Source organism: Callithrix jacchus, chromosome 20 (genome assembly GCF_049354715.1).
Source record: "Callithrix jacchus isolate 240 chromosome 20, calJac240_pri, whole genome shotgun sequence".
In the NCBI taxonomy this organism is placed as follows: domain Eukaryota; kingdom Metazoa; phylum Chordata; class Mammalia; order Primates; family Cebidae; genus Callithrix; species Callithrix jacchus.
In genome coordinates, this window is record NC_133521.1 from 45,672,048 (window position 1) to 45,697,558 (window position 25,511).

The following is a 25,511-nucleotide window of genomic DNA, read 5'->3' on the forward strand; positions in this document are numbered from 1 at the left end:
TATCCACAGGTACCCCCTTATCCACGGGCGTCACACAGTATCCCTTATCCACCGGCGTCACACAGTATCCCTTATCCACAGGTGTCACACAGTATCCCTTATCCACGGGCGTCACACAGTATCCCTTATCCACAGGTGTCACACAGTATCCCTTATCCACAGGTGTCACACAGTATCCCTTATCCACGGGTACCCCCTTATCCACGGGCGTCACACAGTATCCCTTATCCACAGGTGTCACACAGTATCCCTTATCCACGGGCGTCACACAGTATCCCTTATCCACGGGTGTCACACAGTATCCCTTATCCACAGGTACCCCCTTATCCACGGGCGTCACACAGTATCCCTTATCCACGGGTGTCACACAGTATCCCTTATCCACAGGTGTCACACAGTATCCCTTATCCACGGGCGTCACACAGTATCCCTTATCCACAGTGTCACACAGTATCCCTTATCCACAGGCGTCACACAGTATCCCTTATCCACAGGTACCCCCTTATCCACAGGTGTCACACAGTATCCCTTATCCACGGGCGTCACACAGTATCCCTTATCCACGGGCGTCACACAGTATCCCTTATCCACAGGTGTCACACAGTATCCCTTATCCACAGGTACCCCCTTATCCACAGGTGTCACACAGTATCCCTTATCCACAGGTGTCACACAGTATCCCTTATCCACGGGTACCCCCTTATCCACGGGCGTCACACAGTATCCCTTATCCACAGGTACCCCCTTATCCACAGGTGTCACACAGTATCCCTTATCCACAGGTACCCCCTTATCCACGGGTGTCACACAGTATCCCTTATCCACAGGTGTCACACAGTATCCCTTATCCACGGGCGTCACACAGTATCCCTTATCCACAGGTACCCCCTTATCCACGGGCGTCACACAGTATCCCTTATCCACGGGTACCCCCTTATCCACAGGTGTCACACAGTATCCCTTATCCACAGGTACCCCCTTATCCACGGGTGTCACACAGTATCCCTTATCCACGGGTACCCCCTTATCCACAGGTGTCACACAGTATCCCTTATCCACGGGTACCCCCTTATCCACAGGTGTCACACAGTATCCCTTATCCACAGGTGTCACACAGTATCCCTTATCCACGGGTGTCACACAGTATCCCTTATCCACAGGTGTCACACAGTATCCCTTATCCACGGGTACCCCCTTATCCACGGGTGTCACACAGTATCCCTTATCCACAGGTACCCCCTTATCCACGGGTGTCACACAGTATCCCTTATCCACAGGTGTCACACAGTATCCCTTATCCACGGGCGTCACACAGTATCCCTTATCCACGGGTGTCACACAGTATCCCTTATCCACGGGTACCCCCTTATCCATGGGCGTCACACAGTATCCCTTATCCACGGGTACCCCCTTATCCACAGGTGTCACACAGTATCCCTTATCCACGGGTACCCCCTTATCCACAGGTGTCACACAGTATCCCTTATCCACGGGTACCCCCTTATCCACAGGTGTCACACAGTATCCCTTATCCACGGGTGTCACACAGTATCCCTTATCCACGGGTGTCACACAGTATCCCTTATCCACGGGTACCCCCTTATCCACGGGTGTCACACAGTATCCCTTATCCACGGGTACCCCCTTATCCACGGGTGTCACACAGTATCCCTTATCCACGGGTACCCCCTTATCCACAGGTGTCACACAGTATCCCTTATCCACGGGTGTCACACAGTATCCCTTATCCACGGGTGTCACACAGTATCCCTTATCCACGGGTACCCCCTTATCCACGGGTGTCACACAGTATCCGTTATCCACGGGTGTCACACAGTATCCCTTATCCACGGGTACCCCCTTATCCACGGGTGTCACACAGTGTCCCTTATCCACGGGTACCCCCTTATCCACAGGTGTCACACAGTATCCCTTATCCACGGGTACCCCCTTATCCACAGGTGTCACACAGTATCCCTTATCCACGGGTACCCCCTTATCCACAGGTGTCACACAGTATCCCTTATCCACGGGTACCCCCTTATCCACGGGTGTCACACAGTATCCCTTATCCACAGGTGTCACACAGTATCCCTTATCCACGGGTACCCCCTTATCCACGGGTGTCACACAGTATCCCTTATCCACAGGTACCCCCTTATCCACAGGTGTCACACAGTATCCCTTATCCACAGGTACCCCCTTATCCACAGGTGTCACACAGTATCCCTTATCCACAGGTGTCACACAGTATCCCTTATCCACAGGTACCCCCTTATCCACAGGTGTCACACAGTATCCCTTATCCACGGGTACCCCCTTATCCACAGGTGTCACACAGTATCCCTTATCCACGGGTACCCCCTTATCCACGGGTGTCACACAGTATCCCTTATCCACGGGTACCCCCTTATCCACAGGTGTCACACAGTATCCCTTATCCACGGGTACCCCCTTATCCACGGGTATCACACAGTATCCCTTATCCACAGGTGTCACACAGTATCCCTTATCCACGGGTACCCCCTTATCCACGGGTGTCACACAGTATCCCTTATCCACAGGTACCCCCTTATCCACAGGTGTCACACAGTATCCCTTATCCACAGGTACCCCCTTATCCACAGGTGTCACACAGTATCCCTTATCCACAGGTACCCCCTTATCCACAGGTGTCACACAGTATCCCTTATCCACAGGTACCCCCTTATCCACGGGTGTCACACAGTATCCCTTATCCACAGGTGTCACACAGTATCCCTTATCCACAGATGTCACACAGTACCCCCTTATCCACGGGCGTCACACAGTATCCCTTATCCACAGGCGTCACACAGTACCCCCTTATCCATGGGCTCACTTCCCCAGGTTTTAATTACCCATGGTCTACTGGGATCTGAAAATACTAAATGAGAAGTTCCAGAAATACACAGTTGGTCAGTTTCAAATTGTCTACTCTTCCGGGTAGTAGCACGTGAAGTCTGGTTGTCCTGCTCCGTCCGCCTGGGACACGAGTCCTCCCTTTGTCCAGCGTGTCCAAGCTGTGCGGCCTGTCTGGCAGGAACAGGTATAGGATACACGGTTCAGCACTGTCCACGGTTTCTGGCATCCACGTGGTGGGGAGAAGGGGGCGCTTCTTGACAGCCTCGTGGATGAGGGGGCTACTGGGAACCAAGTATGAAGCGCTGACCAAGCTTATGCTAGGTATAGACTGTATTGCAGTATTAGGGGCGAGTTATCTCTCTGAATGGCAGACAGATAATCCGGAACACACTTTCCGGAAGACGTTTCTTGTTTCCTTTGCTTTTGATTTTCTTCTGATGCTTCTTGGTGTCTTTTCTTGCTGCGGATCCCACAGGGACACCTCCACATCGCCCAGGTGCCACAGGGGGAGCAGGTCCAGATCACGCAGGACAGCGAGGTGAGTCAGCCTCCACTGGAGCATTGTCCCCGCATGCTCCTGACCTTCGTCTGTGTCACAGTGCGCTGGCAGCTGGGAGCCCCGAGGATGGGGCACGTGGGCCACGGCTGGGGGACTCTGCTTCGCGGGTGCACAGGCGGGCCTGAGTCTCTGTGGCCTCACTGCCTCCTCCTCCTGTCTGTTGGTCTCTACAGCTTCTGGTCTGTCTTGGCCAAGACCTCCTAGGTCGATGTTTCTGCTCCTGGCTGGAAGTGTCCTCTGAGTACCCTTCTCTCCCTGTGTGGCCCTGCCCTTCCTGCCTGGGGAGGCCCCCAGTGAGCCCAAGGTGTGGCCTGCCTCTGCACAGGCGACCTGATACACTCCCCTCATATGCCATGTGGCCCCAGTGTCCTCGTGGCCACAGTGGGATTAGTGCCGATTTCATGGGATGGTGGGGAATCCCGTGAGGTGATGCTGCCAGTCCTGAGAGCTGATACTAGCCCTTGACACACCTGTCGGCTCTGTGGTTGTCTCCGTTGTCTCAAGTGCAGGAGCCCTCCCAGCCACACGCTCAGAAGTGTGGGCTCAGCTGCTGTTGGGATGTGGAATGTGAAGGCAGGACTGATGGTCTGAGCTTTCAGAAAGCCGAGGCTGGCTGGTCCCCATGCTCCGTGTCTGTGTGCCAGGGCAGGACTGTCTCCTGGTGGCTGGTGACCGTCCTTTGACTCTGGGCTGCTTCCTACCACACAGGCACTCAGCAGCATACACATGTGGTACTGAGTGACCGTTTTGCGCTCTGGGGGATGAGGAACATGGCTGTTTCTAGGTCGTGACAGCGGCACCTGCACGATAGTGTGTCATTATGAAGATGTCGGGCTTCCCCACACACACCTGCGGCAGGGACCAGGAAGCCTGGGGCTAGGTTGAGGGGACCTTGGAGATGTTAGTGGGTGTGTGAGGACTCCTGGGAGCTCATGCAGGGTGCAGGTTCTGTGGAGGAGCAGAGGAGTGAGAGGCCAGAGGGTCCTGCCCAGGTACCTGTGAGCAAGGCTGTGGACACATGCACGCCGTGACATGAGGAGCACGAGGGACTGGGATGTGTCTGCTGGTGGTGGCTTTAATTTGGACACCAGCAGTTCCCAGTGGGTTATTCCGAGAGGGGAGCACATGCTTGAGGTTCCAAGGGCGGAATGAGGATGAGGTGAAAGGGGAGGAACGAGGTTACGTGGGGGCGGTGAGCCCCTGGGAATGAGCGGGCTCATCCACACAGCGGTGTGACCAGGTCACTAAGAAACGTGTAGCAGATGGATGGATGGAAGGAAGCACCAGGGCAGGGGGCAGGTGGGGGACAGTCCTGGGAGGCCAGAGCAGAGCCGGGTTCTGTGTCTGTGGGTGGGTTGGGAACCATCTCTGTGGGGATGCTGGGAGATGCACCTGTTAGCTCAGGGAAGTCAGCTGCAGGAGTGGGGCAGAGCCCTGAGCCGCTGCGAGGGGCAGGATCTCAGCCGCAGCTGCCAGTGCACCAGCTGCCTTCCAGGGGGCAGTGGAAGGTTTGCTTCTCAAGGCACAGATGCGTGGGGGCTGGGAGGCCAAACTCGATACTCTAGAAGCCTTGCGTTCATTGGAGTGCTTACTTTCCTTATAGTCATTGGAAATGAAGGAAAATTGATAAGCAGCAAAAGAAAAAATCAGCACACGTGCTGTTTATGGTTGGTCTTTACTACGACTGGAACTTGAACTTTGTATCATCAGTTTTGTATCCTCAGCCCTCTCAGTTTTCAGCACTGAGGCAATCTTGTGTGGGTAGTTGCCTTCCTTGTTTCCATCGGGAATTAGGATTGCTAATCATATTAATGATGGCTTTGTGACAAGTGACAGTGTGCCGTCTCATCGCAATAAATTCATACCTCGTTCATTGAAAATTATTTTGCTGAAACAAGATACTGAAAATAAACATTTAGCAGGGTCTAACAGACTTAGAACAATTCCTTTTTACAACAGACAAAAATGGATTTCCAGCTGGAGAGCCCTTAGCAGCTCTGTGGTTGAGTGAGCCGGTGGGTTGCGTGCGCCCATGTCTGGCGTGATGTGCCACAGCTCAGTAAGGTGTCCCCATTGGGGGAAGCTTGGCAGCGCGCACATAGGACCTTTCTGTGCTACTTTTTGTGAGTCTAAAATTCTTTCAAAATAAAAAATAAAGCAAAAATGTCATTTTCGTTAGGGGTCAGGGTCGGGGAATGGGTACAGTGCTTTTGGAGTTGTTTGTTCATCTTTACAATAAAATAGTACCTAGAAATTGAAGCCTTTGGCTTTGGGACTGTTTTGCTACTGGAGGTTGAAATTTTGCAGAACTGGTGTGTTTCTCATTCCAGGTGACCTGCAGTGTGTTTGGCGTATTTCTGCTTATGACTGTCTCCTCTGATTCTTTGCAGGGCAACCTCCAGATCCACCACGTGGGGCAGGACGGTCAGGTGAGTGCCCCGGGCCCCACTCACCTGTGGGTGTTGCGCTGCCGAGGGGTGGGGCTCTCACGGGAGGGGTGGGACGGTCAGGTGAATGCTTCAGTCCCCTGCCATACACCTGGCCTTTTCCTCACATGCAGGGCATTGTGCTGCCAGGGAGTGGGTCTCTCACGGGAGGGGTGAGGGTGTGAAGGCCCCTCAGTGTGAGCCCCTGAGCAGGACTGGCTTTTCTCACCGTGGCAACGCACGGGCCTGGAAGGGGGAGGGCGGGGTTAAAGGTTACATCTGCGGCTCTGTGGGTAGCTTTTGCTTTATGGTGGAGACATACCCGCCGCGTGCCGATGTTATTTTCTGCACACCCATGCGGATGTTGGTGGTGGTCGTATCTGCGCAGACAGCTCTGTTAGCAAAAGGTGGGTTTGCCGTCAAACCCTCAAACTCGGCTGCTTCCTAATCCTTGACACGCAGAGTGACCAGTCGGTGAATACCCGGTACAAATTGTCTTTCCGAAATGATGTGCCCCTTCGATGCAGGCCTGGGGAGGGCGTGGCTGTGCAGGACAGGCAGCTCGCGGTGGTGGAGGCTGTGTTGTTCCCAGTGCTCATGAGGACCCTTTCTAGTCAGAAGACGGCTGTCACTCTGGATTACTACTGAAGAGTCTGGTTGGTCTTCCCATTTCCTAAAACAAAAGCTGTGAAGTTGCCAGTGAGAACCATAAACAGCTGCCTGCGTAGCGAGATCGTGCTGTTTTTCAGAAGCACAGCGCCCGGTCCTTCCAGAAGCCCGTGTGCATGCCCTTTGCCACAGCCAGGCCCTGCGGACCTCTGACCTAACAGAGCCTGGGCACCGCAGGAGCGAGGCGCCTCCCAGATGACGGGGACAGAAGGGCACGTGCATCCCGTGGGCTTTGCCTTGACCCTCAGAGGCACCTTGGGAGGAGGGCTGCGGACCCTCCAGAAGCGGCTCCTGTCAGTTTCTCAGTTGGGAAGTTTGATCTTAAACATCAGCCTGAGGGTCTGTCTGCTCAGGTGGTCCTGTAGCTCAACCCACCTATAAATAGGAAATCGCTGCTTTGGAGGAGAGCCAAAGGAATGCAGTTTTTTGTTCTCTCTCTCCTTTTTTGAGACAGAGTCTCGCTCTGTCACCCAGGCTGGAGTGCACTGGTGCGACCTCAGCTTACTGCAGTCTCCACCCCGCAGGTTCAAGCGATTCTTCTGCCTCAGCCTCCCGAGTAGTTGGGGTTGGACGTACCCATTAACCACCACGCTCGGCTAATTTTTTGTATTTTGAGTAGAGATGAAGTTTCACCTTGTTGGCCAGGCTGGTATCACACTCCTGACCTCAGGTGATCTGCCTGCCTCAGCCTCCCAAAGTGCTGGGATTACAGGTGTGAGTGCGCCCCGTGCCCCGCCTTGGAATGCACTGTTTTAGATCCACAGCCGTGTGTCTTCCTCGCTCTGTCGGGGTGGCGAGGCTGTGTGGGCGCAGTGCGAGTCAGTTCTCGGCACCGCTCCGTCGGAGTGGCGAGGCTGTGTGGGCGCAGTGCGAGTCAGTGTGAGTCAGTTCTCTGTACCTCTCTGTCGGGGTGGCGAGGCTGTGTGGGTGCAGTGCGAGTCAGTTCTCTGCACCGCTCCGTCGGGGGGGCGAGGCTGTGTGGCGCAGTGCGAGTCAGTTCTCTGCACCGCTCCGTCGGGGTGGCGAGGCTGTGTGGGCGCAGTGTGAGTCAGTTCTCTGCACCGCTCCGTCGGGGTGGCGAGGCTGTGTGGGCGCAGTGCGAGTCAGTGCGAGTCAGTTCTCTGCACCGCTCCGTCGGGGGGGCGAGGCTGTGTGGGCGCAGTGCGAGTCAGTTCTCTGCACCGCTCCGTCGGGGTGGCGAGGCTGTGTGGGCGCAGTGCGAGTCAGTTCTCTGCACCGCTCCGTCGGGGTGGCGAGGCTGTGTGGGCGCAGTGCGAGTCAGTGTGAGTCAGTTCTCTGCACCGCTCCGTCGGGGTGGCGAGGCTGTGTGGGCGCAGTGTGAGTCAGTTCTCTGCACCGCTCCATCGGGGTGGCGAGGCTGTGTGGGCGCAGTGTGAGTCAGTTCTCTGCACCGCTCCGTCGGGGTGGCGAGGCTGTGTGGGTGCAGTGCGAGTCAGTGTGAGTCAGTTCTCTGTACCTCTCTGTCGGGGTGGCGAGGCTGTGTGGGCGCAGTGTGAGTCAGTTCTCTGCACCGCTCCATCGGGGTGGTGAGGCTGTGTGGGCGCAGTGCGAGTCAGTGTGAGTCAGTTCTCTGTACCTCTCTGTCGGGGTGGCGAGGCTGTGTGGGCGCAGTGCGAGTCAGTTCTCTGTGCCTCTCCATCGGGGGGGCGAGGCTGTGTGGGCGCAGTGTGAGTCAGTTCTCTGCACCGCTCCGTCGGGGTGGCGAGGCTGTGTGGTGCAGTGTGAGTCAGTTCTCTGCACCACTCCGTCGGGGTGTCGAGGCTGTGTGGGCGCAGTGCGAGTCAGTTCTCTGCACCGCTCCGTCAGGGTTGCGAGGCTGTGTGAGCGCAGTGCGAGTCAGTTCTCTGCACCGCTCCGTCGGGGTGGCGAGGCTGTGTGAGTCAGTTCTCTGTACCTCTCCGTCGGGGTGGCGAGGCTGTGTGGGCGCAGTGCGAGTCAGTGTGAGTCAGTTCTCTGTACCTCTCCGTCGGGGTGGCGAGGCTGTGTGGGCGCAGTGCGAGTCAGTTCTCTGTACCGCTCCGTCGGGGTGGCGAGGCTGTGTGGGCGCAGTGCGAGTCAGTTCTCTGCACCGCTCCGTCGGGGTGGCGAGGCTGTGTGGGCGCAGTGCGAGTCAGTTCTCTGCACCGCTCCGTCGGGGTGGCGAGGCTGTGTGGGCGCAGTGCGAGTCAGTTCTCTGTACCGCTCCGTCGGGGTGGCGAGGCTGTGTGGGCGCAGTGCGAGTCAGTTCTCTGCACCGCTCCGTCGGGGTGGCGAGGCTGTGTGGGCGCAGTGCGAGTCAGTGTGAGTCAGTTCTCTGTACCTCTCTGTCGGGGTGGCGAGGCTGTGTGGCGCAGTGTGAGTCAGTTCTCTGCACCGCTCCGTCGGGGTGGCGAGGCTGTGTGGGCACAGTGTGAGTCAGTTCTCTGCACCGCTCCGTCGGGGTTCTCACGGTCAGCTGGGACAGCAGAGGGTGGGACTCCAGTCAGTCTGTCTCTTCGTTTTCTGCAAGACAGTGGTTTTTGGTTCTGCTGCTGGTGAAACCGTCTCATAGTTAAAGCACTGCGGGACTTGAGTTCCTAGGAAAAGTAAGGCGTGCCACTGTCCATGTTCCCTTTTCCTGTCTCTACTCCTGAACAAAATCCACTTGGAATTTTACAGGTAGACCCGGCTTTTATTCTAGATTGCTGCAGTGCTTCTGTTGATGATGCAGACAAAACTCTCCCAGCTGTGTTGTGAGGACAGAGATTCCAGCTTTTCTCAGCAGGCGTGGAGGCCCGTCAGCGCCGGCACAGGTCCGAGTTCAGGAAGGACTCTGAGGGCTGACGCTGGAGGAGCTGCTGTCTGAAATTCCTGAAGAACTGTTCTGGTGTCTCTGGTTCCTCCGTCACTGCTGCTGCCCCACACACCTTCTCACTGGGAGCAGGGTCGTGACTGCTGCTCATTCCTGCGTCTTCAGTGGCCCCTCCAAGTCCCCACTCTCTAAGTGGCCTCCCTGCAGAATGAAGCTGCTGTACTGACTGCTGTTTGTGTTAAATGAATAATAATTTATAAATCGCTTGTTTTTGTTTTTATCCCCCCATGAACTCTCATGTTCTTCTCACCTCCTGATTGCTATTACTGGTCATGTTTGTGGGACCTTAAATCAAAGACGGCTTCAGGAGAGGCCAGTGGGGGGAATCTCATACCTGGCTGCTGCTTCTCTTGTGAAGGAAACTGCTGTGTGACTTAAATAAACAGCCGTGTTCGTCTGAAGCTGCCTTTTCTGGTAAAGCTGTGTAGCGATCCCCTCGCCTTCTGTTTGTGGAAATTCTTTGTTTTTTGTCATTTGGCCAGTTCTCATCCCCACCGTGCTACACCCTGCGCGTGCAGGCTTCGTCCTCCAGGCTGGCCGCACATTTGGGAAACAGAAGGATGTTTCAAAAGGCCCGGAGAATTGCGCTCACCTCCATGTTGCTGACTAGGCTGAGAAGCCCCGAGCTGTGAGCGGGGGGGTCACATGGCCCATTTGCTCTCCTCCCCGCCCCCTGCCCACAGGAGGATACTGCGCGTGGGTCTAGGGCTCTCACTTCTCCAGCCAGACTTGACCTCAGAAGTGTCCTTCATGTAACGCTGCAGATGGCTCAGCTCTCCGCCCCATCCCAGTACCCTTGGCTTGCCCTGGTTGAGCGCTGGCTTGATTGACAGGAGACCCTGTAGCCTGCACTCACTCCGGGTGGATGGGGAAGGCAAGGAACAGCACTCAGCCCGGCGCAGAGAACACAAAGAAGTGGGCCCGGCTGCTGTCAGTTTCCAGATCACTGACTTAGGATTAGCTCAGTATTCACTTCTAAGCCGTAGTTTCAGCAGTCATTTAAGAATGGTTATGTGCCAGCGGACTCAGAATCTGACAGAGCAGCTAGAAATCTCCTCAGGGCAGGTGGCCAGGAGACCTGGCCTTCCCTCTTCTGGCCATCTGTTTTAAGTCCTGGGCTGGGGCCTGCACCCTGCATCCCGCCCCCTTTCCTTGTGCTGGGCTCACACTTGTTGGCTTTCCTCCTATTCTGCTTCTGAGATGATCGTTGCTATTACTTGAATTATTTTCCGAGTCAGTGGACAGCTTCTGTGAAGATAGCCTTCCTTCTTTGCTCCGTGGAGGGACAGTGTGCACTGTGCTTGTGGACTGCCGCTGGGCGGTGGGTTTGAGGCCGCGTCTGCAGCCGGCAGCAGCGTCAGTTCCAGGAGGGGCCCTGGTGGCTGCGGTGCCCTGCTGCTGGGCTGGGAAGTGCCATCATGCTGCATTGGTGTGACCCTGCGGCACCAGCTGCCAGGGACCATCTTTGTGGATTGAGTTTTCTTTGAATTAAATATTGAGAGATTGTAGTCACACCCCACAGTTGCCATTTGCTGTCTGAGTGGAAAATAGGAAGCCCTGCATTGTTCGTGGCTGTGTGGCCAGTGTCATGTCCACAGCGGCTTTTCTTTTCTTCCCTGCTGTGAGATGGACTGCCCTGTCTACGCTCTTTCTGCCGTGACGTCTCTGTCCGCTCTGATACTGAGGGTGCAGGAGGGCTGTCTCGGCCTCCTTTCCCTGTCGCCCCCGGCACCTGCATCCTCTGGCTTCGTTGCCGACAGTCGTGGTGTGCGCTTATACCTGGTTCTGGGTCGCAGTCAGGGTGGGACTCACAGCTGTTGGGTGACTCTGGGAGGGCTACCCTGGCTGAGGCTGTCTACTGGCAGTGCGCTGCAGGCGAGCGTGACCCTCCCCTAGGGAAGACTCACTAGGGTCCATTTCAGTGTACCATTCCCAGGGTATGCTGGGAGTGCACAGAGACTGAGAGACACAGTAGGAGGGGTCTGGAGAGCCACCTGCACCAAGTCCTCAGGACAGCGATGGCACAGCCATGGGGCGGGTGACTGCTGCTGCCTCTGTGAGACCAGAGGTCATGGGCACCTGAGTCCAGTGAGGTCGGATGGAGCCCCTGCTGCTTAGCCTCCTGGAACCAGTGTTGGATCAGCGGTAGCAGACGGTGCATCCCACATGTGGGCAAGAGGATTGGAAAGATCCGCAGAGGGGTTCAAGGGACGGTGCGGGTGTGCACATGGGGGACACGCTGGCTTCATGGTGCTGCTTCCTCTTCCCCGAGCCGTGCCCGCCAGTGCTGTGTAGCCTCCAGTCCAGGAGTGCTTACTGGCTCCCTGCTGCTGGCCCCTGTGGCCTCTGCTCTGCCAGCTGCCTGGCCGTGATGCCAGTCCACTCCGATGCTTCGTCTTCATGGTTCACTTTCATCTCTAGGTACTTATGCTGTCATGCCCCAGTGTTCCAGCATCGCTGGCTGGAGGAAAGAAAAGGAGGTGAAGGGATTCCTTAGAACATGGAAATTTATGTTGCAGCTGAATCTTTAAAAAAAAAAATTGTTCTGTGCTGGCACACACCTGTAATCCCAGCACGCTGGGGAGGCCGAGGTGGGAGGGCTGCCTGACCCAAGGAGCTTGATACCAGCCTGGGCAGCATAGCGAGAACCTGTCTCTTCAAAAAATAATAAAAAACTGAAAACTTAGCCAGGTCTGGTGGCATGCGCCTATAGTCCCAGCCACTCATGAGGCTGAGGCAGGGGGTAGCTGGAGCCCAGGAGGCCCAGGCTGCAGTGAGCCATTATGGGGCCACTGCCTTCCAGCCTGGGCAACAGAGCAAGACCGTCTCAAAATACACAAGTGTGCAGTGCAATGGTTTTTCAAAAAAACTAAAATATTTAAAAAATTGTTTTCAACCACTTTGGCTGGTTTCTAAGGTGGTGTATTATCTTGCCTCCTGAATAACAACTTTACAGAAGAACGAGTGTTCGGGCTGCTTCGGGAGGGGCCTCGGCGTGTTTGTGAAGAGGCTGTCTCCAGCTTTGTAGAGCAGAGCCCACTGTACGCGCCTCCCGCCCTGCACCACGTCGCCATCATGCTTCATCCCGCACCTCATCTGCTGCCTTCGGGGGAAGCCACACAGCCTGTGCTGTTGGAGTTGAAATTAAAACGCAGTGGTTCTGGTCACGGCTTCTGGCACGGGGAGCTCCTTAGGGTGAGGTGCGTGGACCTGAGCCTGGGCCTTTGGCTTTTGGGATACGTTCGTGGCTGTGTTCTGGGTGCTTCGTCGACACTGGAGTTCTGGAAAAATGGCTCCTTCGTAAGCTGATGAAAACTGGGCTGATTTCTTTTGTTCCTGCCTCACCGAAGGCACGAGGCATTTGGCAGCATTTTCCTCTACTGGACAACCCCCTTAGTGTCGACTTTGCTGCTCAGTGAGTATTTGAAATCAATCATTTGCAGTCCTGGGAGGGAAGATCACACAGAAATTCGGAGTGGTTTCGGTAGAGGTGCTGCTGCCCATGTGGTGAAGTGAAGGGATTACAGAACCTGTCTGAACAGAGGACAGGCCTTGTGTAGTCAGACCGGGGCCAGGGGTCTGGAATCCCTGGAAGGACTGCAGCTGGGAGAGGCCGGCCGCTGTGCCGGCGATTCCCAGGAGGAGAGCACGTTCAGACAGACTGTGGCAGGAGCGTAAGATGATTTCTCGTTGAAGGAATTTCAGTTTTCAGCTGGTGTTAATGATAGTAGAATCTTTAATTTGGTGCAGATTTTCAGAAGAATTCTGAAAAACAAAACCCTTACAAATGAAGAGTCACGAGGTTGAAATTTGCCGTGAGGCGGATGACTTTATTTTTGAGTGCATTTCAAATGAAAATTGGCGGCTTTCTTAATGAGGTCATGGGAACTTTTGCGAAAGGTGGATAGACCAGTTGGCCACTTTAGAGGCTGGCAGGAGGGGAGCCACTGCTGTCATTCCCGCATCTTGGTGCAGTTGCTTCGCTGCCGTGGGGACCCCGAGCCAGCGCTGTGTGACCTGGGCAGGCTCCCTGTAAAGGCCGACTCCTGTTGTGCAGCCAGTGCCGCGTGCCCCCGCAGTGATGACTGCACCCGTCCTGTGTGGCTGGGCCCCACCAGCATCTGCCCAAGCCACGGCAGGAAGGCGGCTTGCCGCTGTGGTTCCAGAACGCTCCTCCCTCGCTCACGCGTGTGTGCTCACACGGTCAGAACAGGTCCATAGAATGGTAGTATTGCGTGCCGATTGCACTCATATTTTTCATTCTGTTTTCTGTTTCTCTTCCTTTCATCTCTTTGAAGACTGGCTGTGGCACATTGCATTGATTTTGCAATCCACACTTTGAAAAATACTGGAATAGATGATTGCTAATGTCTCTTTTTAAATGTTTTTGAGTTGGAGTTTTGTTCTTGTTGCCCAGGCTAGAGTGCAATGGTGTGATCTCAGCTCACTGCAACCTCCACCTCCTGGGTTCAAGCGAGCTAATGTCTCTTTTTTAAGAGCTTGGAGGTCTAAGTTGTAATGAGTAGCTGGGACTGTAGGTGTGTGCCATTGCACCCGTGTAGTTAGGTAATTTTTAAAAAAACACTTATAACTCTATATGGTTTATACTGTGTACATTCATATTCTTCCCTTATATTTTGATAAATCAAAAAATAATTGTTCTTGAATTATATTAGAAAGCTGTTTAAAAGGTGATGTTCAAGCTTAAGAAAAATGATTATAAACTTGCTATTTAAAAATTAACTTTTAACATACTTCTCAGGGCTTTTAATCTAGATCAGGACAATTAGGATTATCCACGCCACCTCAGCATTAGAATGAAATGAGGCTTATCCACGTCACCTCAGCATTAGAATGAAGCTAGGATTATCCCTGTCACTTCAGCGTTAGAATGAAGATTCTCCGAGAACTCGAGTCAGATTTTTGGTGTGGCCACCCTTCTGTTGGTCAGTCCGTGGTGGGTGTGGGCCGGAAGGTGGCTTGATGTTTGCCGTGGTTGTCCACGTCCCTCCACGCTGTCCGCAAGACTCTGACAGAGTTGTCTCTGGATGCATTTGAGTGTTTCTTACAGGGGAGGCCAGGGCCAAAGGAAGGCTTTCATTGCCGCTGGGCCGTGCCAAGGGGTCTCAGCGGGAGCAGCCCTTGGAGGCCACAGACTGACCTCTTCCAGCGACAGGAAGGACCTTTCTTCCCTCTGCAGCACCTGTCGGTCATAACGTGCCTGACTCGCTGTTCCCTCCCGGCAGAAAAGTGCTCCCCTCACCCCCCCGCAGAGCGCTCCTATGCTGGGCAGTCACACCATCTGTAGGTGGAGGATCCTGTGAGTAGAGTGGAGAATTGGAGGCGTGGTGCTGAGTCTGGGTTTCGGGGTGCGGGGGAGGCTCAGCTCCTCAGTAGGATGTGTTCTTCCAGGGCCTTGGCCCTTCACTTACCCAAAAATGAGGGAGAGGACCCCGTAGGGCATGGTGAGCTCATTTTAAGTAACTGTCTGACCCCAAAGAGTTTACAGAAAGTGATTTATTTAGGCAGAGAGAGAGAAAACGGAGAAAGAAAAGCAGCTCCCACCATGTCGTGGAAGGGGATCCAGAGATGGAGTCCGCCCAGATGTGGGGGGAAAGGACTCTTAACCTGGGAGATATTCCCGCCCCGTTCAGATTTTCAGTCCTGTGAACTTTGGCTGGAGTGACTGGTCTTTGATTTCTGGGCAGTCTTATCTTCCCGAGCAGCCTGAAAGTTAAAGACACTTAAGCTCCAGGATGGAGACCTGGGTGGAAGTGTGGCACTAGGAAGTTCTTGCCTTTGAAACTACGCCCCCTTGTGGACCCAGAAAGAGAATACGTGCCCTCAGTGCCACCTGGCCACGGTACCTTTCTTCTCCCTGGGGCCACTTCCTAAAATACTCTTCTTGGCCACAGATGAGCACCCGGCTGTGGGTGGCAGATCTTTTCAGAGACAGCTGGATGAGGGGTGGGGCGGGAGAGTCGCCATGGGTCCCAGTCTTGGGGCTGCCACTCCCTCAGTGTCTGTCATCTTGGGGATGCGGGATTTCTTCTTTTTTTTTTTGAGATGGAGTCTCCCTCGGTTGCCCGGGCTGGAGTTCAGTGGTGTGATCTTGGCTCACTGAGGCCTCCGCCTCCTGGGTTCAAGCGATTCTCCTGGCTCAGCCTCCCAAGTAGCTGGGACTACAGGCATGCCTAGCTCATTTTTGTATTTTTGGTAGAGATGGGGTTTCACCATGTTGCCCAGGCTGGTCTCGATCTCCTGACCTCGTGATCTGCCTGCCTTGGCCTCCCAGAGTGCTGGGATTACAGGCATGAGCCACCGCGTCACTTCTTGGTGCTTCTGTGCCCTCTTCATGGCAGTGGGGTGGCAGCAGCAACCGCTCAGGAAGTTGGTGGGCTTTGCTGCCTGGCACTTACGAGGCTCTGGGCTACCCTTGGCTGGTGTCGTCCACCCTCCAGCACTCAGGGAGGGGCGGTGCAAATCCTCACAAACTGACCACACAGGCACTGGCACTCAAGTGTGGAGTAGGCGGGCTGCGGTCTGGAGACAGGCTCTCCCGGTACATGGAGGAGGAGTGGCCGCTGCTCATTGAGTGATGGTCCTGGACTGCCGCTCTGAGAGCCTCCTGACGCGAAGCGGGGCCTTTCCCTTCCATCTTTTGCGTGTGTGAATGCGTGTGTGTGGTTTTAGCGATACTCTTTTAAAACTGTATGCCTAAAGTGTTAGTTACTTGACTGGGAAGTATTCCCTCGGTAAGATGTCCACCAGGACCGAAACTTTTAAAGCAGAGCATCTGAACCTCGTCTCTAAAGCAACCTAGAGTATAACGTTCGTTCTGAATGTGAGTTAAATGATTTGTTAAATACTGGCTGTGACGTTACTGTGTTTGATGATCTTAGGCAGCTGTGAGTTTGCGCATTCCTGGGTGGGTGGTGGCGTAGTTTGTGTTCTTTTTTTAGAAATGTCTGTTGAGGCTGAGTCTCGCTCTGTTGCCCAGGCTGGAATGCAGTGGTGTGATCTTGGCTCACTGCAACCGCCGCCTCCTGGACTCAAGTGATTCTTCTGCCTCAGCCTCCCGAGAAGCTGGGATTACAGGCGTCCGCCACCACACCCAGCTAATTTTTGTATTTTTAGTAGAGTTGGGGTTTCACCATGTTTTGTGTTCTTTAAAATCCACGTGACGTGAACATTTTTTGGTGATCTTAAGGAGCCGTGAGCTCGTGCGGTCCTGGGCGGGAGGTGGTCTTGTTTCTGTTTAAAATCCCAAGTTGGAGGGGCTGCCAGGAGTTTGCGCCTGATGAGTGTCACATGACGTAGGACACCAGGGTGGGGAAGGGCCAAGGATGCTTGCCCTAGTTCTTTGTAGAAAACCGCCAATTTCTCACCACATCTGTGTCAGGCAGCGTCGGAGTCTCAGTCAAGCAGCGTTTTCACGCACATTAGTTCAAGGACTGTACTTCTCCCCCTGAACCAGGAAGCGAGTTTGGCCGCACGTAAACAGAGTGCAGTCCTCCAGATGTGGTGGGTTGGTGGGCAAGGCCAGGGCGTGAGGAGTGACGCGTTTTCTCAGCCTTCTCCTTTCAACACAGAAAATGCCCGTAGAATGAAGTGGGCATTTTAACCTCGGCAAGACATGTTTTAAAAAGCTGAAGTTAGAAATACAGGATCAAAATTCAGCCCTATGTCTGTGCATTAATTAAGAATAATGCACTTAAAAAGTGTATTTTGGGGCTGGGTGCAGTGGCTCATGTCTGTAATCCCAGCACGTTGGGAGGCTGAGACGGGAGGATTACTTGAGGCCAGGGGTTTGAGATTAGCCTGGGCAACATAGCAAGACCCCATTTCTAAAAATTAAAAAAAAAAATGTTTAAACTGTGCTTGATGGTGTGCACTTGTAGTTCCATCTGCTGGGGAGGCTGAAGCAGGAGGATCACTTGTGCCCAAGTGTTTGGGACTGCGGTGAGCTGTGAATGCATCACTGTACTCCAGCCTGGGTGACAGGACAAGACACTGTCTCTTAAAATGTGTTTGTGTGTAAATCTGTGTGTGTGTGTTGGGAGCAAGCCTTAAGTTCCAGTAAATCCTGTCTGTGTTTATATAACGTGGTCTCTGTCCTTTCCCTGGAGCTTTGCTTGTAGTGAGGGCCACTAATCCTACACTTGAGACACCCGACCCTGCATTCCCCATCAGGAGTCTGGTTACCTGCAGGACAGTGCCAGCCTAATGACGCCCGTGCTCCTCCCAGCATTGGTTGGCTTTGGAGGAAGGTGAGGACGTGCTGGCCACTGGATTCCAGCACAAAGGTGGTATTCTTAAAGATGGGAGGAAACATTTGTTTCTACAGTACTTTTTTCTCTGTTAGCAAAGGTTGTAGGAAGGTGCAGGCCCGTGGAGTCGACGGACAGAGGTCTGTGCTTCCTGCTCAGACGGTGTGGAGAGCGGCGCCCGGGGCTGTGGCTGTCCTGTGTGCAGTGTCACTTGGGGGTTAAGTGCTCCCCCAGGAAGGTGGGATACCTGGACCAGAGGATCTCTGAACCCCCTTCCAACTTGAAGATTTGAATTTGAACTTCAGAAGTGGGGGCTGCCATAAACATTTCCCACAAAGTACAGCCCAGCAGTATCGTACTTCTGGGCTCACGTGCCCCGTACGCCTGGGAGGTGAGCTGCAGGAAGGAGTCTGATGGCCGGATACTCAGACCCTGCAGGGAGCCGGACACCCAGACCCTGCAGGGAGCTGGATACTCAGACCCTGCAGGGAGCCAGATACTCAGACCCTGCAGGGAGCCGGATACTCAGACCCTGCAGGGAGCCAGCAGAGCTTTCCCAGGTGAGGAGGGTGCGGCACACGGGCTCTAGGGTGCTCACAACTTGGCTGTGCGAGTCAGTGGAGGTGGGGGGGCAGCAGGGAGGGCGCCTGAGGAGCTGGCTTCCTGCATTCCGCCCGGGGCGCATCCATCATACTTGGTCAAACGGCACCTGGTGTATGTCTGTTCTTTCAGCCCTCCCACTGGGGGTGTGAGCTGGGATGGCTGTAGGTGTCATCCTCATTGCTCAGACCCAGGCTCTTCCTGACGGTGCTCAGCAGAGGGGTCATCCAGGGTGAGGCCCACTGAAGTCGGATGTTCTTAGTAGGAATGGCCTGAGTCTTCTTGTTGCAAGAGCAGCCGCTCAGTGCAGAGCACTCCTGCAGGCCGCGCTCAGGTCCTCAGAGGACTGGAGACACCGGTGCCGCAGACACGTCGTGCATAGTGAGCTCCTGCCTGTTTGCTGTACTTGGCAACAGTGCACCCAAGTGTTGAGTTTGCCTTTGCTTTCTTTTTACACTGCTATGACCATGTACCGTTGTTAAAAAAATGTGAAGACTCTATCTAAATTTGACCCTGATTAGCAGGGTCTCCAGGAGCCTAGCAGAAGCAAACACTGGGACTTAGGGGAGTGCCCCCTGGGTGAGACAGGAAAGCCCATGGGTGATGGGACATGCAGGCCTGCCTGAGGACCACCAAGGCCCGCTGGGTCCTTTGACTCCTGTGTGGCTGCAGCAGCTGGCCGTGACTTTCTCAGAACAGTTTCTCAATTTGGGTGGCGAAGCAGGAGCAAAAATTTCAGTATGTCATGCAGGGGATATTCAGTTAACAGAGTTCAAACAGCAAGAGGTACGTTTTCTGCGGTTCTGATTAATTTGATGTGATTGAAGACTTAGCCAGCTAAAAATAATGTTCCAGAAGTATCTAATCATTTGGAGAAATAACTAATCAGCCTCATTTAGGAGACTGCAGCACAGTTTTAGAATTAAGTCAAGTGCAGACAGTATACGTACGGGAGGTTGGATTTCAGTTACCGAGGAAAGAAGGGGCCGAAAGAAAGGACGCTGATTCTAACAGTGTCCTCAGTATTGAACTGGCACCTACAACACATTCTGACGTCAGAGTTTAAGGTGCTGAAGTTAGTGTCTCCGTAAGATGTGGGGGTGCGGGGTGTTTGAGACCGCGCGGCGCACTGCGCTCGTGTCGGGAAAGCTGCGCACCGTGTTTCCTCTGCTCTCACGCTGTGACCGTCAACACACAGAAGACTGCTGGGACCAAAGCAACCCGTGGACCCGCCGGGTGTCCTCTAATTCGGTTCCGCAGGTTGAGGGCTCAGGCCCCAGGACTGCCCCCGACAGCACAGTTGTGAGTTCGGAGCTCCTGGCCGACTGGATTCAGGTTGGGCTTCCCGTGACCCATCTTTGGGTTTGATTGATTTGCCAGAGTGAGTCGCAGAGCTCAGGGAAGCACTTCTGTTTATTGTATTTATCGTATACGACACAGGCTTTAGATGTGGGGACACGTAGGGCGAGGTACAAGGGAAGGGGCGCAGAGCTGCCAAGCCCTCCCTGGGCACCACCTCCCAGAAACCTCCTAGTGTTCAGCTGCCTGGAAGCTCACGGAACCCTGTCCTCTTCGGTTTTGATGGCAACCTCATGATACCAGCATTCCTTCCCCAGGGCCTAGGACGGGCCCCTTCATGGGAGGGTCCTAGGACCCGCAGTCCCACAGTCAGCGAGCGGGGATCATCGAAGTGAAAGGAAGGTGAGAGAAGGTGAGAGCCTGTGCCTGAGCCCCACCCTAACCAGGGTTGTGGGAGTTACTGGCCAGGAACCAGGGACAAAACCAGTATCTCTCAACACCACAGCTCTCAAGAGTGTTTTTAGGGTGGAGCCATGGGGGAGAGATGGCTGGGCTCAGGCGCTCTGGGAACGGAGTGCCGGGGCCACACGTGCAGTGACATGAAGCCCCAGCCACATGGCGTCAGATGAACACCAGACATCTCTAGCACGTTTCTTCCTCCCTCTTACTTCTTTAGACATAATGGTGTTCTTGGGGATGTAGACTGCATACAGCATAGGAAATGCGTTGACGGGATTGCGGTGTAATATGATAATATGATACTCTTCCAATTAAGAATCCTCTTCAGGAAAGAGCCGGTGTGTGGATGTGGCCAGCTGGTGAGCGTTCCATTCACATTCATAGGGAAGGGAATCCTCATCCTCTGGGTGTATTCATGATATGTCAGTGCAGATTAACTGGGCAAATGCAGCTAAACACAGCCAAGTTTCTGTCTGTCTGCCTGCCTGTCTGTCTGTCTGAACACAGCCAAGATTCTATCCATTGATCAATCGGTCGATGGATGGATTGATGGATGGATGAGACAGTCTCACCCTCTTGCCCAGGCTGGAGTGCAATGGTATGATCTCGGCTCACTGCAGCCTCTGCCTCCTGGGCTCAAGCAGTCCTCCCACCTCAGCCTCCCCAGTGGCTGGGACCACAGGCTCATGCTGCCACACCTAGCTGATTTTTGTATTTTTTTGTAGAGACAGGATTTTGCCATGTTGCCCAGGCTGGTCTTGAACTCCTGGACTTACCCTTAAGCCCTTCACCTGCTTCAGCCTCCTAAAGTGCTGGGATTACAGGCATGAGCCATCACAGCTGGCCTAACAGATGTTTTTTAAGCTAATAGATGTGCCTCCAGAAGACACCCCCTTGTTAGTGGCTGCACTGAGCATTTTGAGTTGCCAGCATACTCAGTGGTGTTACAGCCCACAGGATCTCGTTCCAGACCAGGCACCAGTGAGGCGTGACGGTGTGAAGACATCCACACTCAAAACCCGTCATTTGGATAACTGTGGGGGGTGTATTTGATGTTTTTACATTTTAATTATTTTTTATTTTAGACAGAGTCTCACCCTGTTGTCCAGGCAGGAGTGCACAGTGGCACAATCATAGCTCACTGCAGTGTCTTCCTCCGGGTTCAAGAGATCCTCCCACCTTAGCCTCTCAAGTAGCTGGGACTACATGTTTGTGCCACCATGTCCTGCTGACTTTTTAAATTTTTATTTTTATAGAGATAGGGTTTTGCCCTGTTGCACAGGCTGGTCTTGAATGCCTGAGCTCAAGCAATCCACCTGCCTCAGCCTCCCAAAGTCCTGGGATTATGGGTGTGAGCTGCCACGCCCAACCTGCTGTTTTTAAACTGCTTGCTAGTGGGCCACAGGCATCCTAGAGCTCTACAGAACGCTAAAGACGAGGGCGCCGTCCTGCACAACCAGCTGAGCAGTCACTCCTGCTCCCAGGATCTGCTGCCAAAGCCAGGCTGTCGACCGCAGCACCCTGGTCCCTCCCCGCGCAGCATGACAGTGAGGCTCCAAGATGGGGCCCCCAGTGGTTTACGGCAGAGGCTACATACCCCTCGAACCTCCTTGGAGACTGTGCTTCCCTTGAGGGGTGGGGCTAGATATTCATGCCACAGTCTTGAATTTGAAAAGATTGAAATGTGGGGTATCTGCAAGGCGTGGGATGTGGCACCTTTCAGGACCTGTCACTGCCCTGCGTGTGTAGACTCAGAGCCCCTTAAGGGAAGGACCTGTACCCAGCACACAGTGGGTGTGTAGGAAGCATGGGCTGTGCGGGAGCCCATTCTGCCTTGGGGCTTGGCGTGGGTGCCCTGTGCGCAGTAGGCCTGCAGGAAGTGCGGCGATTCCCAGGCAGGCACTGCAGTGTGGAGCGCAGCACACAGGCTGATGTGGGCAGCCACGCCTCCTTCTCCCAGGGGCACCTCTCCCTGCCACAGCTGCAGGCTGTGGGGCTGCTCTGTCACCTCCAGTGTTGTGATCGCAGGAAGACAGCAGCCCACCCACCTGGTGCGAAAAGCCACAGAGAGAAATTCAGGAATTAATTGTGTGCTTTGTTGGGGGCAGCTTGGCCAATGATACGTACATTTTTGTAATTATGCATCATTAAATAACAACTGAGCTGTTAAAATAGACTTAGAGCTTTCTTTCCTATATTTAAAAATCTTTTAAAAATCCAGATTTATACAATTTTTGAGGTATCGTTTGCATTCCATTCATCTCATTTCTTTGAGGAGTTTAAGAAAATAAAGCGAAGACCTAAACATTTCCTCACATGACTAAGAAGTAATACTCCATGTAATCCCAGCACTTTGGGAGGTCGAGGCGGGTGGATCACGAGGTCAAGAGATCGAGACCATCCTGGTCAACATGGTGAAACCCCGTCTCTACTAAAAATACAAAAAATTAGCTGGCCATGGTGGCGCGTGCCTGTAATCCCAGCTACTCAGGAGGCTGAGGCAAGAGAATTGCCTGAACCCAGGAGGCGGAGGTTGCGGTGAGCCGAGATGGCGCCATTGCACTCCAGCCTGGGTAACAAGAGCGAAACTCCGTCTCAAAAAAAAAAAAAAGAAGTGATACTCCAAATCAGTATGTTTCTGGAATTGGTCGCTGCCGCTGGCTGACCCCAGATACCTGCTGGGACACTGAATCTGCAGCTTCTCTCTACTCACTGGGCCATCTGACAGCAAGGGCAGGCCCGGACAGTGCTGATAGATTTGTTGTTCTAGTTACTGCTACATTGTTACTAAAGAAAATAAAAACACAAGAAGATACATGAGAGGCCACTGCTCAAATGTAGCATATGGGCTTCCCTCGGGTATCCTCGTTATCCTTAGAAAGCTGAAATAGGCCTTCTAAAACATGGCTGCAAGCTAGCGCTCCGCCTGCATTGACTCAGGGGCCTCTCTGGAGTTGGAGGCCTGCCTTCTGTGTCGTCACCTGTCTTCTATTTCTGAAGAGAAATGAGATTAACTTTGGTGACTAGGTCGAGTGCTTCTCATATTTTGGAGATGAAGACAGTAGACAGGAGCTTTTCCAGGACCATTCAGGGAGTTAAAGTCAGGGATACATGCAGAACCCAACACTCATGATTCCTAAACATTACCTGAAGTTCCCCCAGAGCTCCATTATCATCATCATCCTCCACCCACCACCACCAACACACCACCCTTAGAACCACTGCCACCACCACGTCCACCATCATCCCCATCATCCCCACCATCGTCATCCTCACCCACCACCACCAACACACCACCCTTAGAACCACTGCCGCCACCACGTCCACCATCATCCCCATCATCCCCACCATCGTCATCCTCACCCACCACCACCAACACACCACCCTTAGAACCACTGCCACCACCACGTCCACCATCATCCCCATCATCCCCACCATCCTCATCCTCCACCCACCACCACCAACACACCACCCTTAGAACCACTGCCACCACCACGTCCACCATCATCCCCACCATCATCATCCTCCACCCACCACCACCAACACACCACCCTTAGAACCACTGCCACCACCACGTCCACCATCATCCCCATCATCCCCACCATCGTCATCCTCACCCACCACCACCAACACACCACCCTTAGAACCACTGCCACCACCACGTCCACCATCATCCCCACCATCGTCATCCTCACCCACCACCACCAACACACCACCCTTAGAACCACTGCCACCACCACGTCCACCATGATCTCCATCATCCCCACCATCCTCATCCTCCACCCACCACCACCAACACACCACCCTTAGAACCACTGCCACCGCCACGTCCACCATGATCTCCATCATCCCCACCATCATCATCCTCCACCCACCACCACCAACACACCACCCTTAGAACCACTGCCACCACCACGTCCACCATGTTCTCCATCATCCCCACCATCATCATCCTCCACCCACCACCACCAACACACCACCCTTAGAACCACTGCCATCACCATGTCCACCATCATCCCCATCATCCCCACCATCGTCATCCTCACCCACCACCACCAACACACCACCCTTAGAACCACTGCCACCACCACGTCCACCATGTTCTCCATCATCCCCACCATCATCATCCTCCACCCACCACCACCAACACACCACCCTTAGAACCACTGCCATCACCACGTCCACCATCATCCCCATCATCCCCACCATCGTCATCCTCACCCACCACCACCAACACACCACCCTTAGAACCACTGCCACCGCCACGTCCACCATGATCTCCATCATCCCCACCATCATCATCCTCCACCCACCACCACCAACCAAACCACCGTAACAACCAGCACCACCACCACCGCCTCTACCACTGTCATGATCACCAACACCTCCACCACTGTCATCTGCGTTATCGTGACCACTACCAACACCATTACGTCCCGCATCCTCACTACCACTACCAGTAATAACGTATCTTTCACAAGCACGACCTTCACCACCATCGTTGCTGTCATTCTCTGTTGCCCTGACCCCCACCACCAGCGCTCCCAGTGCTGTCACAGCATGTGACAACATGCTGTGGGGGTCCAATGAATTCTTCTGATGATCCTGAGTTACGTTCTAATGTGTCTGCTTACTGAGCTCTCACTTCTTCCTCTTGAGACTGAAATGTCTGTGCTTCCTTTTCCCTGCGCATAGGAATTTTTGTAGAGAGCCAGTGGGCATTGCTTCTGGCCTCGAGTACTGGCTTGGGTGTGATAGAAATGGGAGGTCCTGAGTGAGTGTTTCTTCAGGACAAAGGCCTCGCAGTGTTGAATTTGGATTCTGCAGATCGGATCCAATGTGCAGCACGTTTTGAACACTTAGTACTGACCTCTGTTGCTAGGGGATATGATACCTATTGAGGTGTTCAAATCTGGGTCAATTCTTTCATTGTATTTGGAAGATTTTCGGTCACATGGGAAACCTTTCCAGGCTTGAGTATTAATCATGCTGCTTAGATCATGAATCATGAAATTATTTGGTACTGTTTCTAGTACATGTGTATTTTAATACAGATGGGTTTTTTTTGCCTTTTTTTTTTTTAACAGATGTAGCTAACGTTACCTAAGATGTGCATGAGAAAAGCTCGTATATGTTTATAGGCTAAACAATGTGAAATCACTGGAAAAGTAGGAGATATTTTGTGTATGTTCTGGTAAACCCATTTCTAATGCATACACCACCCCCAACACACCCTGAGTAACTGAGTACATTTACGTCCACATGGTGCATGTATAATTAGCAAAGTAAAAGCAGTGACAGGCCCAGGGTTTCCCTGTGTCTGTGACAGGCCCGGGGGTTCCCTGTGTCTGTGACAGGCCCGGGGGTTCCCTGTGTCTGTGACAGGCCCGGGGGTTCCCTGTGTCTGTGACAGGCCCGGGGGTTCCCTGTGTCTGTGACAGGCCCGGGGGTTCCCTGTGTCTGTGACAGGCCCGGGGGTTCCCTGTGTCTGTGAC

General features: G+C 53.8%; 1 protein-coding gene across 33 annotated transcripts in view; it reads left to right on the top strand.

Annotated features, from left to right (window-relative positions):
* The window catches only part of BANP (BTG3 associated nuclear protein), a 156,490-nt gene that overhangs the window by 89,412 nt on the left and 41,567 nt on the right, over positions 1–25,511 (top strand). For 16 of the 33 annotated variants that reach the window (XM_078357957.1, XM_078357950.1, XM_078357955.1 and 13 more), the window contains 2 exons: positions 3,359–3,421; positions 5,833–5,871. In XM_078357957.1, the coding sequence (XP_078214083.1) occupies positions 3,359–3,421; positions 5,833–5,871 (102 nt within the window). Of the gene's footprint in view, positions 1–3,349; positions 3,422–5,832; positions 5,872–6,395; positions 6,525–25,511 lie in introns of those variants that run through there. The other 17 variants (XM_035282155.3, XM_078357953.1, XM_078357948.1 and 14 more) reach the window with 3 other exon arrangements.